At 35.2% G+C, this 13,090-nt stretch overlaps 1 protein-coding gene across 2 annotated transcripts in view; it reads left to right on the top strand.

Annotated features, from left to right (window-relative positions):
* Positions 1–13,090, top strand: part of LOC135217201 (endothelin-converting enzyme 1-like) — a 261,206-nt gene that overhangs the window by 126,383 nt on the left and 121,733 nt on the right. The window contains exon 5 of one of the 2 annotated variants that reach the window (XM_064252933.1): positions 4,230–4,340. The exons of the other annotated variant lie outside the window; for it this stretch is intronic. Within the exon in view, the coding sequence (XP_064109003.1) occupies positions 4,230–4,340 (111 nt within the window). The remainder of the gene's footprint in view (positions 1–4,229; positions 4,341–13,090) is intronic. 2 annotated transcript variants of the gene reach the window in all.

The raw sequence follows: 13,090 nt of genomic DNA, 5'->3' as shown, positions 1-13,090 counted from the left end.
CAAATACCTTTCTCTCCCATGTGAACTTTGCAGTGTACCACCCCTTGTCTCTAGGCGAGTAGAGCTATGTGACTTTATTATTATATAAAACACTTTAAACATATTATTATCCATTCCCCCTCTTTCACCTCTTTAGATATATATATACACCAACACCCACGCGGTCACAAATACATAAATATATAAACTTTAGTGTCTATGTACTGTCTATAGTATGACATTGCCTTAGTAATATAAGTTCATTCCAATATCTCTTTGACTGTCTATCATATATCGTGATTCAATGCTGCACACTTTTAATTTGAGGTCTTCAAAAGCTTCTTCTGGTTAACCTCACCTGCATTACCCCATTCCATCGTTCCCACATAATGCAGCGCTTGCAAACCACACATACGCTACACCGCGTTACCATCTCACTCGGATGTTTGTCTCCCAAGGAGAAATGAAAATAAAATTTTTATTCACGTTGCCCTATAGAAACGTACTACCAGTTTCCACCACATGCCCACTACAAAATTATTGCGTGGTGAGATGTACTACAGTGCTCCAACGACCACTTGTTCCCCTTTGTGGCCTGTACTTATGTCCAACTTCTGATTAAATCAGATTTTCTTTAATGAAAGTTACATCTGTCAGCACTTAATTGCTAAGTTTGCAAGTCTCTCTTTCCACCATAAATAGATCCTTAGATTATGAACATATCCGTTTTACCAGTGTAAAACTTCAACAACATGTATAGATTACCTATGCCAAGAAACTGGCAAACAACTTCACCTTACTTTGTAAACAGCGGATCCTCTTTCATAACAAATGAAAATCGACAGCTGTCTGGTCATGGAGTTCATATGATTGTTAATCATGAGGTCTTTGTTTTTGAACTCGACAGATGGGAGCTGATGGACCATTTATTAGTAATATTATAAAATAGAAATAGAATTGGAGCCAGAAGCCAAGCGCGGGGATCAGTAATATAATGAAATTTAAGTCTAGTAGATTGCAAGCAGTAGTTGCTCATGGCCACGGTATTGTCTGTAAGAATGTCATCTCTGATGTTCTTCAGGACAGTGTTCCAGACTCATTATAATGTGTGATTGTTCCTAGAAAACAACCTCCTTGCGTAGACAGATGATGCACCAGTGCTCCCTAAGTATTGACCTTTGGTTGCTCAATCCCTTAGCAGAGATTAGGTAGAACTACACATGGAAAGAGTTATGGGGATGATGGTTTAATTTACTCGTTTCAATAAGCTTTTTCTTCCTTGATGTACTAATCTCCTCTTCCTCTTCTTATTAACAGTATGGAAATTGATCAACACTATACGTGGTTCATCTCTAGTTGAAATTACATCTCTGTATTTTGTTAATCACAAAAAAGTTTTGATGAGTCACTGTTGCATCCTTTAGTGTTCACTTGCCACTGAACCATTACTGTTCCGACCAATTGATAGTTATCAACAGACTCAAATACTTCGAGTCAGACACAAAAAGCCACAAAACACTGTTCATCTCTTGGTTAGATTTACGAATTAAACGATACCATTGCTGCTATAACCTCACTTTTTCTATCTTCATTCTCTTGGGCTGCTGAGAACTCTAACTTTTGTTAGTATTTCTTCCTACATTTGTATTAGCATTGACATTACTACTTCAACAATTTCTTCAACTGCACTCACTAGTTGTCCTTAATAAAAACGTCCCCACAGTAATATGATGGAAATCCCAGCAATTCCAGAATGGTCTTTATGGACATTGGGAGCAATACAATGGTCAAATATACATTTATTCTAACTAACAATTATTTTCATTTGCCATTAACTATACACAATACATTTCCAAACTACCGGACCTGTCATTTTCTTTGTATTTTAAGTAACAAAACATAATGATACGTTGGCTGCCTCACACTTCTGGTACGGAGGTCTCAATACCTTGTCTATGTTTGGGATGATGAAAAATGCTTCCCTTGTATCTGATAGTAAGAGTATGGTTGATACATGGCCTCCCCCATTTCCTGCCTTGTTCACTGGATTATGCGTGGGTTCATTAACTATTAACTCTCCTCTCACAAGGAGCATGGTGATTCCTCTAGGGGTTACTATCAAATCCCTCTCGTGAATGGTTGGGACTTGCCTCTATCTAGGTCGTGATCTTTGGTCTGGTTGCATTCTTTTAGCCCATGGAGCAGTGGAGGGTTCTCCTCCCCTATCCCTGCCACTATTGACTCCTACTCAGTGTCCTAGGATGGCTCTGTGCACTGTCTTGAAAATGTCGAAATTCGCCTACTCTTAGCCACCACAGCTGGGGGTTTGTCATATCTTTCTCCGTCTCTTCTGATGGATATCCTTTCTTCTGAACTATTCATGCTAGTAGTTTTCTTGCTCTGCTATGCATTTCATCTTTCTTTGTTTACTCCTCTTGAGGATCCCCCGCTCAGTATATGTCGTCACTGATTCTACTGGTATTATTTTGCGAGTAGGTCTTCCCAACAATTTCTGTATCTGATCAGGAGGTAGGCGAGATTTCTCCAGTAGACAGGTTTCAAATTCATGCCATCTTCTTCTTCCCCTATTCATGTTGTTGTACCCATGAAGTTTTCAAGAGTCCGGACTTGCCTCGTCATCTTTTGATTTTCCAGTATCCTTCTTCCATCTTCACAATGTGTGAAACACTTCTGTTGATATGAAACCTCCTCGCTGATAACCTTTGTCAAAATTGGGTACGCTCTTCAGGTGCAATAGGTAGAGGCAGTGGTGTGAGTTCAGTTTGAAGTATAAGCGACTTTCTTGGCATCTCCGTCGTTGGCAACTATATTTGCTTTTTTTCATTCATTTGTCGGAGAGTGATGTCATCAAGTCTATCTTAGGTACTGCTCTTTCGCTACTTCGGCCATTTTGTCACTGTAGGAACAGCCAATTTCCTCTCTTTTCTTCCCATTTTCATTTTTTAACATACGAGCACACGCATTCGCTCATATACGCTCAAAACGACGCCGGTAATGCACTCTTGCGGCATATAACTAAGGAATATAATGATTTATGTCTATTCTTTATATCAAATGATTGCTCTTTTGCAGTTAGCGACCAAAATCCGCGCCCCTTATACCATAATTTTTGGCAATGTCCAAGTTCCATTGGCGTATTCAGTCGCGTTTGATTATCAAACACACACACACACACACACACACACACACACACACACACACACACACACACACACACACACATCTCCATCTTCCAACTGCCAGATATGGGATCTCTCTTAAGTTTTTAGCAGTTTTTCATTTCCCAGGATAAATGTGAACATTTATCCTCTCTCAAAAGTACATATTATATGCATGTGCTATGTATATGCATACATATATTATATGCATATATGTAAGATGTATGTATATATACAAAACATATATTATATGCATATATATAAGATGTATGTTTATATATATACAAACATATATATATGATATATATACATAGATATATATATATAGTATATATATATTATTATTATATATATGATATATCTATATATATATATGTTTGAGAGAGAGAGAGAGAGAGAGAGAGAGAGAGAGTTATGTATGTGGAAGTTGGCTTGCTGAGACTCACATTTACCATGTAGCTTTACATTTAGATTGATAAGTTATTTTAGGGTACTGGAACCCTTAAGGAACAATCATTTCGTCTTAAAAAGAACTTTGAAACCTTTTAACTATAATTCGAGGTAATTGTTGTAAGTATTCCCGCCACCGAGAGAGAGAGAGAGAGAGAGAGAGAGAGAGAGAGAGAGAGAGAGAGAGAGAGAGAGAGATGCGTAAAAAGCTTTATTGCCTTGAAAAACTGGTCTAACTTGTAATTTCCTATTTAATTGTTGTATTGCATTCCATACTAACAGAATCGCAAGTAGTGTATCTGAATTTTTTGTGATGTTCTATTTTCTGATCCCTATGATAATGCCACGATCACCTTTTTTCCAGTTGATGTTTCATTCTTAGGAAAGATATATTGATAATGCATTGTTAATTTCTTTCCTTATTCCTGCTCCAAACATCTTATCCTTTTTGGATTGAGTTGGATAATATCTTCACATGCTTCCCAATTTTTACGGTTCTTATTGCTGTGCATCTTCTTCATCACCGATAATGTGTCCATTGGGCTTTGACTGATCCATAACTGTACTGGGTGGCGCTTTTCCTAAAACTGACCATCACCAACACCTCAACAACCCTCACAGTTCCTGCAAATGCGCCTTCCAAGGAAGCTGAGAGAGGGCAAGTCTGTGTGTCTGGGGCCTTCCCAAGTGATGCCGCTGCAACGTCTACAAAATTACCTATTCAAATTCAATGTAATACGCCATGAAGGCTTTTCAGGCCTTTCGTTTTACCCACCAAATGAGACACCTATCAGCCCCGTCACCTCTGGGATTTTGTCACTTTGCCAATGACACTTGATCTATCCATCCGCACTGTAAGCAGAATGGTGGTAAAAATGATTGACGTAAATGAACTGTTTAAACAACCAAGATTGAAAGGAGGTACCAGAAGAGACCCTTAGTTTGATGACAGAAATCAAGTACTGCATTTTCCTTTTCAACAATAAAGGACTTTGTTCACGTGATTATAAATCATATTCAGAATCAGCGAAATAAATTTCAAAAGTCATGAATGAAATACGAATGAAGCGGAGTTGACATGCAGTCATGATGTTTCATCTTTCATAACGGGAACGATTTTCTCAGCCCATTGAAATTTAAAAGCAAATCGTTTTCATACCCTTTGATTTTAATCAAGATTTTGTATTCTCACCTTATTGTAGTGTGGACAGACGATCGGGTGTCAATTGGTTGTATTCAATATTCAGCCTCTTCCCTTCACTCGTGTGGAATTTTTGACATCACCTGTAGAGTTATGTATTTGTGGTAGCAGGTGGACGAGGTCGACATGGTAGTTTCTGCTGAGGGAAATTCTTGGGGTATCTTAACTGTTTGTTGTATTTAATATGGACACGATACTACATGTTCATTGTGAATTAAATAAATGTTTTTTCGCTTGTGTATTTTATATAAAATCATAAAATCAGTAAAAGTTTGTTCCAGTGCACCTGCACGTGGTTAGAACCTACACTGTCACCAGGCTTCCAGCTGCTACCCTATTGGAAATGTTCGTCCGTATGTCTCTTTCTTGGGCTTTGGTAGATCTGTTTCCGAGTTTTCAAGAGTATTTTTGTTCTTTCATTGAAACGCACATTGTATGTAGTTGTACTTCGAATGCTTCAGCTGCTACGGGTCTTGGTCCATCTTTGGGAAAAGCTTTCTGCGTAAATGGTATTTATGGTGACCGTTGCGTGATGTGGAATTCGTTGTAGAAATTGTGAAAACGAGCATTACATCAGTTTCTACGAATAAAAGAGTTTGTCTCTCTGGAAATTAGTGTGAGATTTAAAGTTCGGTATTTCAATTTTAAGAAAATATATTGCCAATTCCAATTAAATTCAACTCTATTAATTAGGTCACCTAAACTTGCTGTGCAAATAGGAAAAAAGAAATGCAGTTATTATCCGGATGATTGAAAGATGATTTTATGGATTCTGTCACTTAACGTCAGCAAAGTAGTTTTTAAAAAATGGATTCAAAACTTTGTCTCAAGGAAAAGGCAAACATTTTCAAACTGTCTTTTTGGTACATTAAATCTTTTTGTATCCCAGTTATGAAATAACCTTAATATTTCTTTGAGAATGTTATTGACTAGTATTGATAAGTGCTAATCTGCACTTTAGATGACATATTGTTTCCACGGAAACATGATTCGACATGCTGACTTACATTATCACCAAGCGCAATGGTAAAGGTTTGCTATAATTATTTTCTGCAGTTTGGATATTTAAATGCTGCATAAGAGCTTTGCTAGTAATCCTACACTTTTTTTAATATTTAATTGATTCGTGAAGCTAAAGTTTGAAACTCTCTTATCAGCAACAACGGCATCACAGTTAAAACTGAATTCCTGTACAGCCTCTGTAGTACATGCGAACATAGGCAAATTTATACAAACACACCAATATGTACATCTTCTGCACAAAACGCAGATCCCTTAACTAACTCATGGGCTTAATGACCGACCAAAGGTATCGGTATTCTCCAAATTTCGTTTTGCGACTGGTTGGACGGAATTAGTAGGCAGGAATGTGCCGTTGCTCAGGGAAAATAAATAGAAAAAAAATAGAAGTTAATATGAAACTGTCATTGTGTTATGTAGGAAAACGCACAATTCTTTTGTCGACTGTGTGATTTATTGCATGGATTTTCAAATGAATTTTTTCATGCTTTGATGTAGTATATTTTTTTTAGGTGGGAATTTCATTTTACTTTGGTTTTTCATTTTTATCATACATTTGGTTTTTTCTGCTGAACTTGATTCCATAAGGCCTCATATATATATATATATATATATATATATATATATATATATATAATATATACATATATATATATATATATATATATATATATAAACGAGATTTTATCACATCATCACAAAAAAATCATTCTTGCCGGGGTCAGTATTGTACTCGTGTACGTGAAGAGACAAACTTAAGATTATGAGATATAATGAAGAATGCTATTATAATAATAAAATGTACATATCCCCACCATTTTTTCTCACCAACTAGAGTTACACATGTCATAACTAAGAAGACCTCAGGAAGATCTTAAGATTTGGCAGCTTGCTTTTTCTCATAGGATATCGGGATTTTAGTTGAGCCAGTAATTTGAGTTATTCATCGTAGTAATTCATAATTGCTTAATTATATCAAGTCTTGTAAAATGGATGAAGTTTCTGTCGCTGATATTTCTTTACTCATGTTATATCTGCCTTTCTGGGTTCTCGAGTCTTCGTCTTTCCCCTTTAGAACTTGTTTTGTCAGTGTATTTATTACATCTTGAATTTAATCAAATATGCAGTCTCATTTTCACTTTTGCCGACATTATATTCTAAATTTAGATTTCCATTTGACATAACTATGGTTAACTTCTTTTTAGATGTTTTACGAGCACAGAAGAGTAGGCAAGTGTTCTTGAGTCTGAAGAAATTGGCCTCTTCCTAACAACTTGAAAATGACGTATTAGTTTTCTTGACTGTTATTCTGTGCTTAGTTAATCGTAAGTTAGTAAAGATATTTTTCACAAAGACCTCGTTGGACGGAATTTATTTCTATTGAAACGTAATGTTAGATGTTCTCTAAATGCTGATATTTTTTCCCCGCTGTCAGAAAAATTTAGAATTTGTTTCACATAGTCCAGTGCGTCTGTCGTAGGTGGTGATTTTAATCAATAACACTAATCTTGACGTTTCTGGTTTATTACAAGATATACTCACGCTATTTCACACAAACTCCGCGCACGCAACGTTAACCCATTAGGGTTTTCCAAACTATCACAAAAGATCAATTCAGCAACATATTTATAATAAAGATGATACAGAGGTCACTGGAACATGATCATAAAATATTTTGTTTTTAATCAACTTAAGACAATAAAATAGTATATGGCAACATATTTTGCACATCTTTTATTGTTCTTTCGTGTCATGAACCCAGACCATGAAACGCTTTCACAGTTAGTAACTATAGGAGCGAAGGTGACGTTAACTATAGGAGCGAAGGTGACGTTATCGAATTAGAGGTCTGATCAATTAGCTCTCACTGCCTTTATAGAAAAATGCCGCACGTCAGACTTTGTCATCAGTATCCTTTCAACTTTGTAAAACAAAGCTTAGCATTTTATACAGTCCGTATAATTAGGTATATCCACAGAAAAATTATATGCCCCAACATTGCTTTATTACATATTTAGGAAAAAAATCGACAGTACTTCATAAATTTGGTACTGATGAAAAATTTTCTCTTCTTTTTTTCTTTACCCAGTTATTATATTCATAACCTTTGTAGCCGATACTCCCAAAGGAAGCTAATACTTATAGAAACAAGGTGTATATCAATGAATTAGCAGAAGGCCGACGCTGACCAAGCTAAAAACTATCGATAAATGGCCCAGAAATTTTATTCAGTGAATGCATATTCGTCTTCATAAAACATTGCAGATTTCCTTGTGAAAAGTTATTTTTCAATATGGAAATTGAATCGTTGTTTACAACAGCGAAGTGCCCAATGCAGTAGGAGTAATGTATTTCATAATTTGATGGTGTAAATAACGCTTAGCTAATTCATACATATTAGTGAAGACCCCAAGACCAAGTAAAAGTGAAAAGACTTTATTTCTTAAGAACTTGAATTTAACGGATGTTTAATCGCTCAAAATAAACAGGATTGACTGCCGTATCCCTCATGGGTCCCATCCCAATAACTAAAACAAAATAAAACGAGTTTCAATAGCGGAAAGAGAATGTTCATAAATCCTAGATAAGATGATTCGGCACGTGTGAATGTTGAGAGATACATCTCCATGCACGTGTTACTATTTAACTTTCATTGTTTTCGGGTTTTGGTGCTTTTAGAACCGGTATGGGTTACATGTAAGCATTTGACTGAAATGTGCCACATTTACAAAATTTATTTCCCGGTAAAAAGTCCTAATATAATAACCGAACTGTCTAGGTGCAGCTATTCAGGAGATCATTGAAACACGCAAACACATACACCAACAAACTTACTCAAGTAAATATAAAATTGAGTTTCTCTATATTCTTCATAACTAGACTACAAGGAAATATTATAGCGCCAAGACTAGTGAGTCACATTCTAGTACCTTCTGTACAGAATGCAAAATATAAAGACGTCACGCGTTTAGAGGTTTAATGGAAAGCTGCTGCTTGAGAGCAAAGTGGAAAGTGGATCTCTGCGAGACATTTTCTTTAACAAGAATAACTATATAGAAATTATGACCTAATGTCTCAATCGGCCCTCGCCTTAAAGTTAGCTAATTTACCACCGTATCCATTGTAAAGATTAATGGATGGATTATTTTCACCTTTTACGTCAAAAGTTACTAAAACAAAGCTATTTAAATTTTTCAAGAAGTTTTTCACTTAGTTTCGAATGGAATAATTGTACAGTTTTAATCATCGTCGTCCCTAGTCACAGAAGGCAATATCATCCCCGATCATCGGACATTTGAAACAAAAGAACAACAAGAAAAGGCCCTGGTACCTATGCCGTTGTGAGATTTTGGCAATTTTGAAATTATATATATATACATATACATATATATATTTATATATATATATATATATATATATATCGATATATATCTATATATATATTTATTTATATAATATATATATCATATAATATATATATTATATATATAATATATATATATATATATATATATATTGCCAAAATTCTTCCTCATAACGGCATAGAGCCAAGCCGTTTTCTTATTCCTTTCATGTGTATATATTATATTACCAGCCGTCTTATTACTCATGTGTAATATATATATATATATATATATATATATATATATATATATATATATATATATATATATATTATATGAGTAAGGAAATCGTGGTGCTAACTAAAGAGTAATCAGTAATTAATTTTATATACATGTCTATTCTCCTCTTTCAACAGCGCGTCTCCATGTGGCCGCAAGACACAGACTTGACCTCTCTCTGTACCCCAACCTTGTCATTATTCCTCTGCATCGGTCAATGTTTTATTGATTGACTCATTTATTGTAGTCATTTTTGCTGTTGATGTCATGATGTTTTTGCGTTATTATTGTCATAATCAATTTCTGTTTTCAGTCGTTTTCAAGTATTTTCTCTTCTTTATTTTCTTGTTTGTTCTCTGTAGATAATGCAGGCTTTATTTATATCTATTATAACTCAGTAGCCAACGTAGTAGGAACGTAATGAAGTGAAATTTCCCTTGAAGTGTGTTTTGGGTCTCGTAGACATAACTGATCTCGTGAATTTAACCTGAGTCTCTTAAATGTAAACTGAAGGTATTATGATTGGCAAATGAGATCAATGTGCATATTGTTACAGTAGATAATGGTCCAAGGTTATATCATTGTCTACGTTTTCGAAGTCATACTGGTTGACCTTAATTTTGGTCGTCATTCACTGATGAGAGAGTATTCCTGTTAGGTCATTCGGGTGCCGTTTTGTTATTACCGAAGATGATTTTCAGATAATGGAAGATCACTGTTTAGTTGCACAAATTAGAAAATATATCAGTGACGAACAGCTGTAGGATGTTGCTGATTTTTACTGTGATATCTATAAAGTTTCTTGTCTGTGTTTTGCATTAGAACGTAGAACGAAATTTTTCCCATTTATCAACACTGTAGTATTTTTCCATGCATGATTGCTTTCATGTTTTCAGGTGATGAATTCAGTTTGATTTAATCACTTCAAATTTGTTGACAGTTTTCACTTCTTTCTTAATATTCCTTACTTGTAATGTGATTATGTGCTTCATCTTAATCGTAACTTGTCTGTCATGTGTATTTCATGTTTGTTGCAATCTGCATTTTGCTTCAGATGTGTTATTCTTGTGTATTTCTTCCTTGGTATGCATGTCTTCCCTGGATAATTCTTTATTGCTCTGTATTCTTCCCCCTTTATGCAGCTTTTGTTCCTCACACCAGCAAGGTTGCTAATATATATATATATATATATATATATATATATATATAATATATATATATATATATATATATATATATATACCTTACCCTTATTCGAAACGATAAAAGTGTGTTAAGGTTAAGTAAATCTTAGTTTTACCAGACCACTGAGCTGATTAACAGCTCTCCTAGAGCTGGCCCCCAAGGATTAGATATTCGTACGTGGCTAGGAACCAAGAGGTTACCTAGCGACGGGACCTACAGCTTATTATGGGATCCGAACCACATAGAGAAATGAATTTCTATCACCAGAAATGAATTCCTCTGATTTTGCGGTGGCAGTTATATAATATTTTCAGAGCTAGGAATGTTTAGTCGGCAACATATAATGTATCAACGCACAGATGTGTTCGATAACACTTCAGGGATCTGGACATTTCATCTGATGGGAAACTTACAACATCGCACCCTACAAATCTTTAAGTTTCCCCACATGAACATTGTCGTTTTTCCTCCTTGGCCTCATATTTCTTATGGCCTATATAATGCATTAACTGACGATAATCCCGAAGAGAGTTAATGGCAGCGGAGCCTTATCTGTTTCAGGCAAAGCGGAAGACTTTATCCTTCCTTTCAAACAAAATCCCTGCAATAGGTTCTTCACGAAGACTCACAAGCTGTGAAGTCTGTAGGACGAATAACTGTCGTTCGAGTAAACATTTTCTGTGTAGAGTATAATAACTAATAATAACGGACATCACAATAGTGTAGCAGGATTCCGTAAGTGGTAATTTCCGACAAATAAAAGAAATACAGAATCAATAAACAGCCAAAAGATATTCGCTGCATGGTTTTCTTTAGTGCCGGTAGGTTGAAAGGCTAAATAGAGTAAATTTATGAAAACCATGTAATAGTTAATGGATTTTAATGAAATTTCAGTGCTTGGTGGCTGTTCACTAAAAATTTTTTTTTTTCCTTCACTCTCAGGCACAATTCCATGGTGGAATAATGCCACAGATTATTTTTAAAATTGCATTAAATATAAGTTTCCAAATTACATACTTTAGAAATATGTTAACTGCATTTTTTCGTAGCTAAATGTCATTAAAAACTTCCTCTCGTCAAATGACCAGAAGATTTGTCTTTTCTTTGTCAATTCCTCCCATTTTCTTTCTTTTATGTAAAGTAAAGCTTTCTCACTTCTTAATGAGTCCATTCATTTCTGTAATCATTTCTGATTACTGTTTACAATACTTCTTGATTTTGCTTATTCCTTTTTCAATTTGTGTAATTTCTTAATTCACCATTTATCTTTGTGTCAGTGGGACAGCAAATTTTTTTATAAACATACTGTTGGAAGTTTCAGTTTCCAATCCCCTTTTCAGTACAAATAAAACCTTTGTATTCTAGAGGAAGGACAACCAGATCTCCGCAAAGGGCGGGGAAGTGTATGGAAGATAAAGCCTAACTTGTTCTTTTAGGGCTGAGTGGCAGTTCGGGGCGGGGGCGGGGGGGACAAAGAACAGGATGCGTAAGACTAGTATTCATGAAAACTAAGCAGTTTTTCCTCTGAGGCATTCCACTCGATGGTCATTTCGCTGTTGGAAGTTTGACCAAGATTAAATGATTATCTGCGATTTTGATGAAGTAGAGTAATTAGTTTTATTTTCTGAAATATTATTCTTAGGCAACTCAAAAGTGACATCCACCTAAAGATATTTCAAAGGACGTCTCAAGGAAAGTAAAAGACCGAGCCCTTGCTTCTTTTGAATATTTATTTGCAGCCATGGCTTTATTTCTCGTTATATCTAGCATTGGCTATTAAAAAAACACCGGTACTAAAGCATTGTAAAATAATTTTGATAGGGGGAAAAAAATCACGAGCTGCTGTTTTTTCCATTATTCTGTCAGTAAAATTCGTTCCCTTCCTGAAAATTAAAATATTGTATGTAATACACGATATTAATTTATTACATACATCTAGTGACTAAAAGAAAATCATACCAATATCAATCAAGAAAAGCATATTACTGTTATAATGAAGAATCTTATGGAATAAGACCACGATTACTTAAATTGCAATATACTTCAGTTGCAGTTATATTCAGTATCTCGTCTAGAAATGAAATAAGGAAAATAAGTCGTGTAAATAACAATTCCCACGCATCATTTATACATTAAAACAATTTGCACAATGTTGACGAGAACTCCATTGAAAACTTAATTGCATTTCAAAATCTTGACCAGATCTATTTTTAGACAAAGCCTCAGGAGATGGTTTCTGTCATCTTGCAGTCCTTCTTCTTTGAGACAGGTTGAATCCATACGTGCTTCCACAGGGTCTAACCAATGATGAATATAGTAAGTGAAAAGAGTGATCCTTTTCCATGGGTTTTCATGGAAGTTTCCGGTCACGTCTATGCTTTCATCCTATTAAGGATAAAAAACTTGCAGAAGTACGTAGAAGGTTTTGAATTTATATAATTAGTTCGAAGGAA

Source organism: Macrobrachium nipponense, chromosome 7, assembly GCF_015104395.2.
Source record: "Macrobrachium nipponense isolate FS-2020 chromosome 7, ASM1510439v2, whole genome shotgun sequence".
NCBI classification, from domain to species: Eukaryota; Metazoa; Arthropoda; class Malacostraca; order Decapoda; family Palaemonidae; genus Macrobrachium; species Macrobrachium nipponense.
This window is presented reverse-complemented; position numbering and strand designations above follow the sequence as displayed.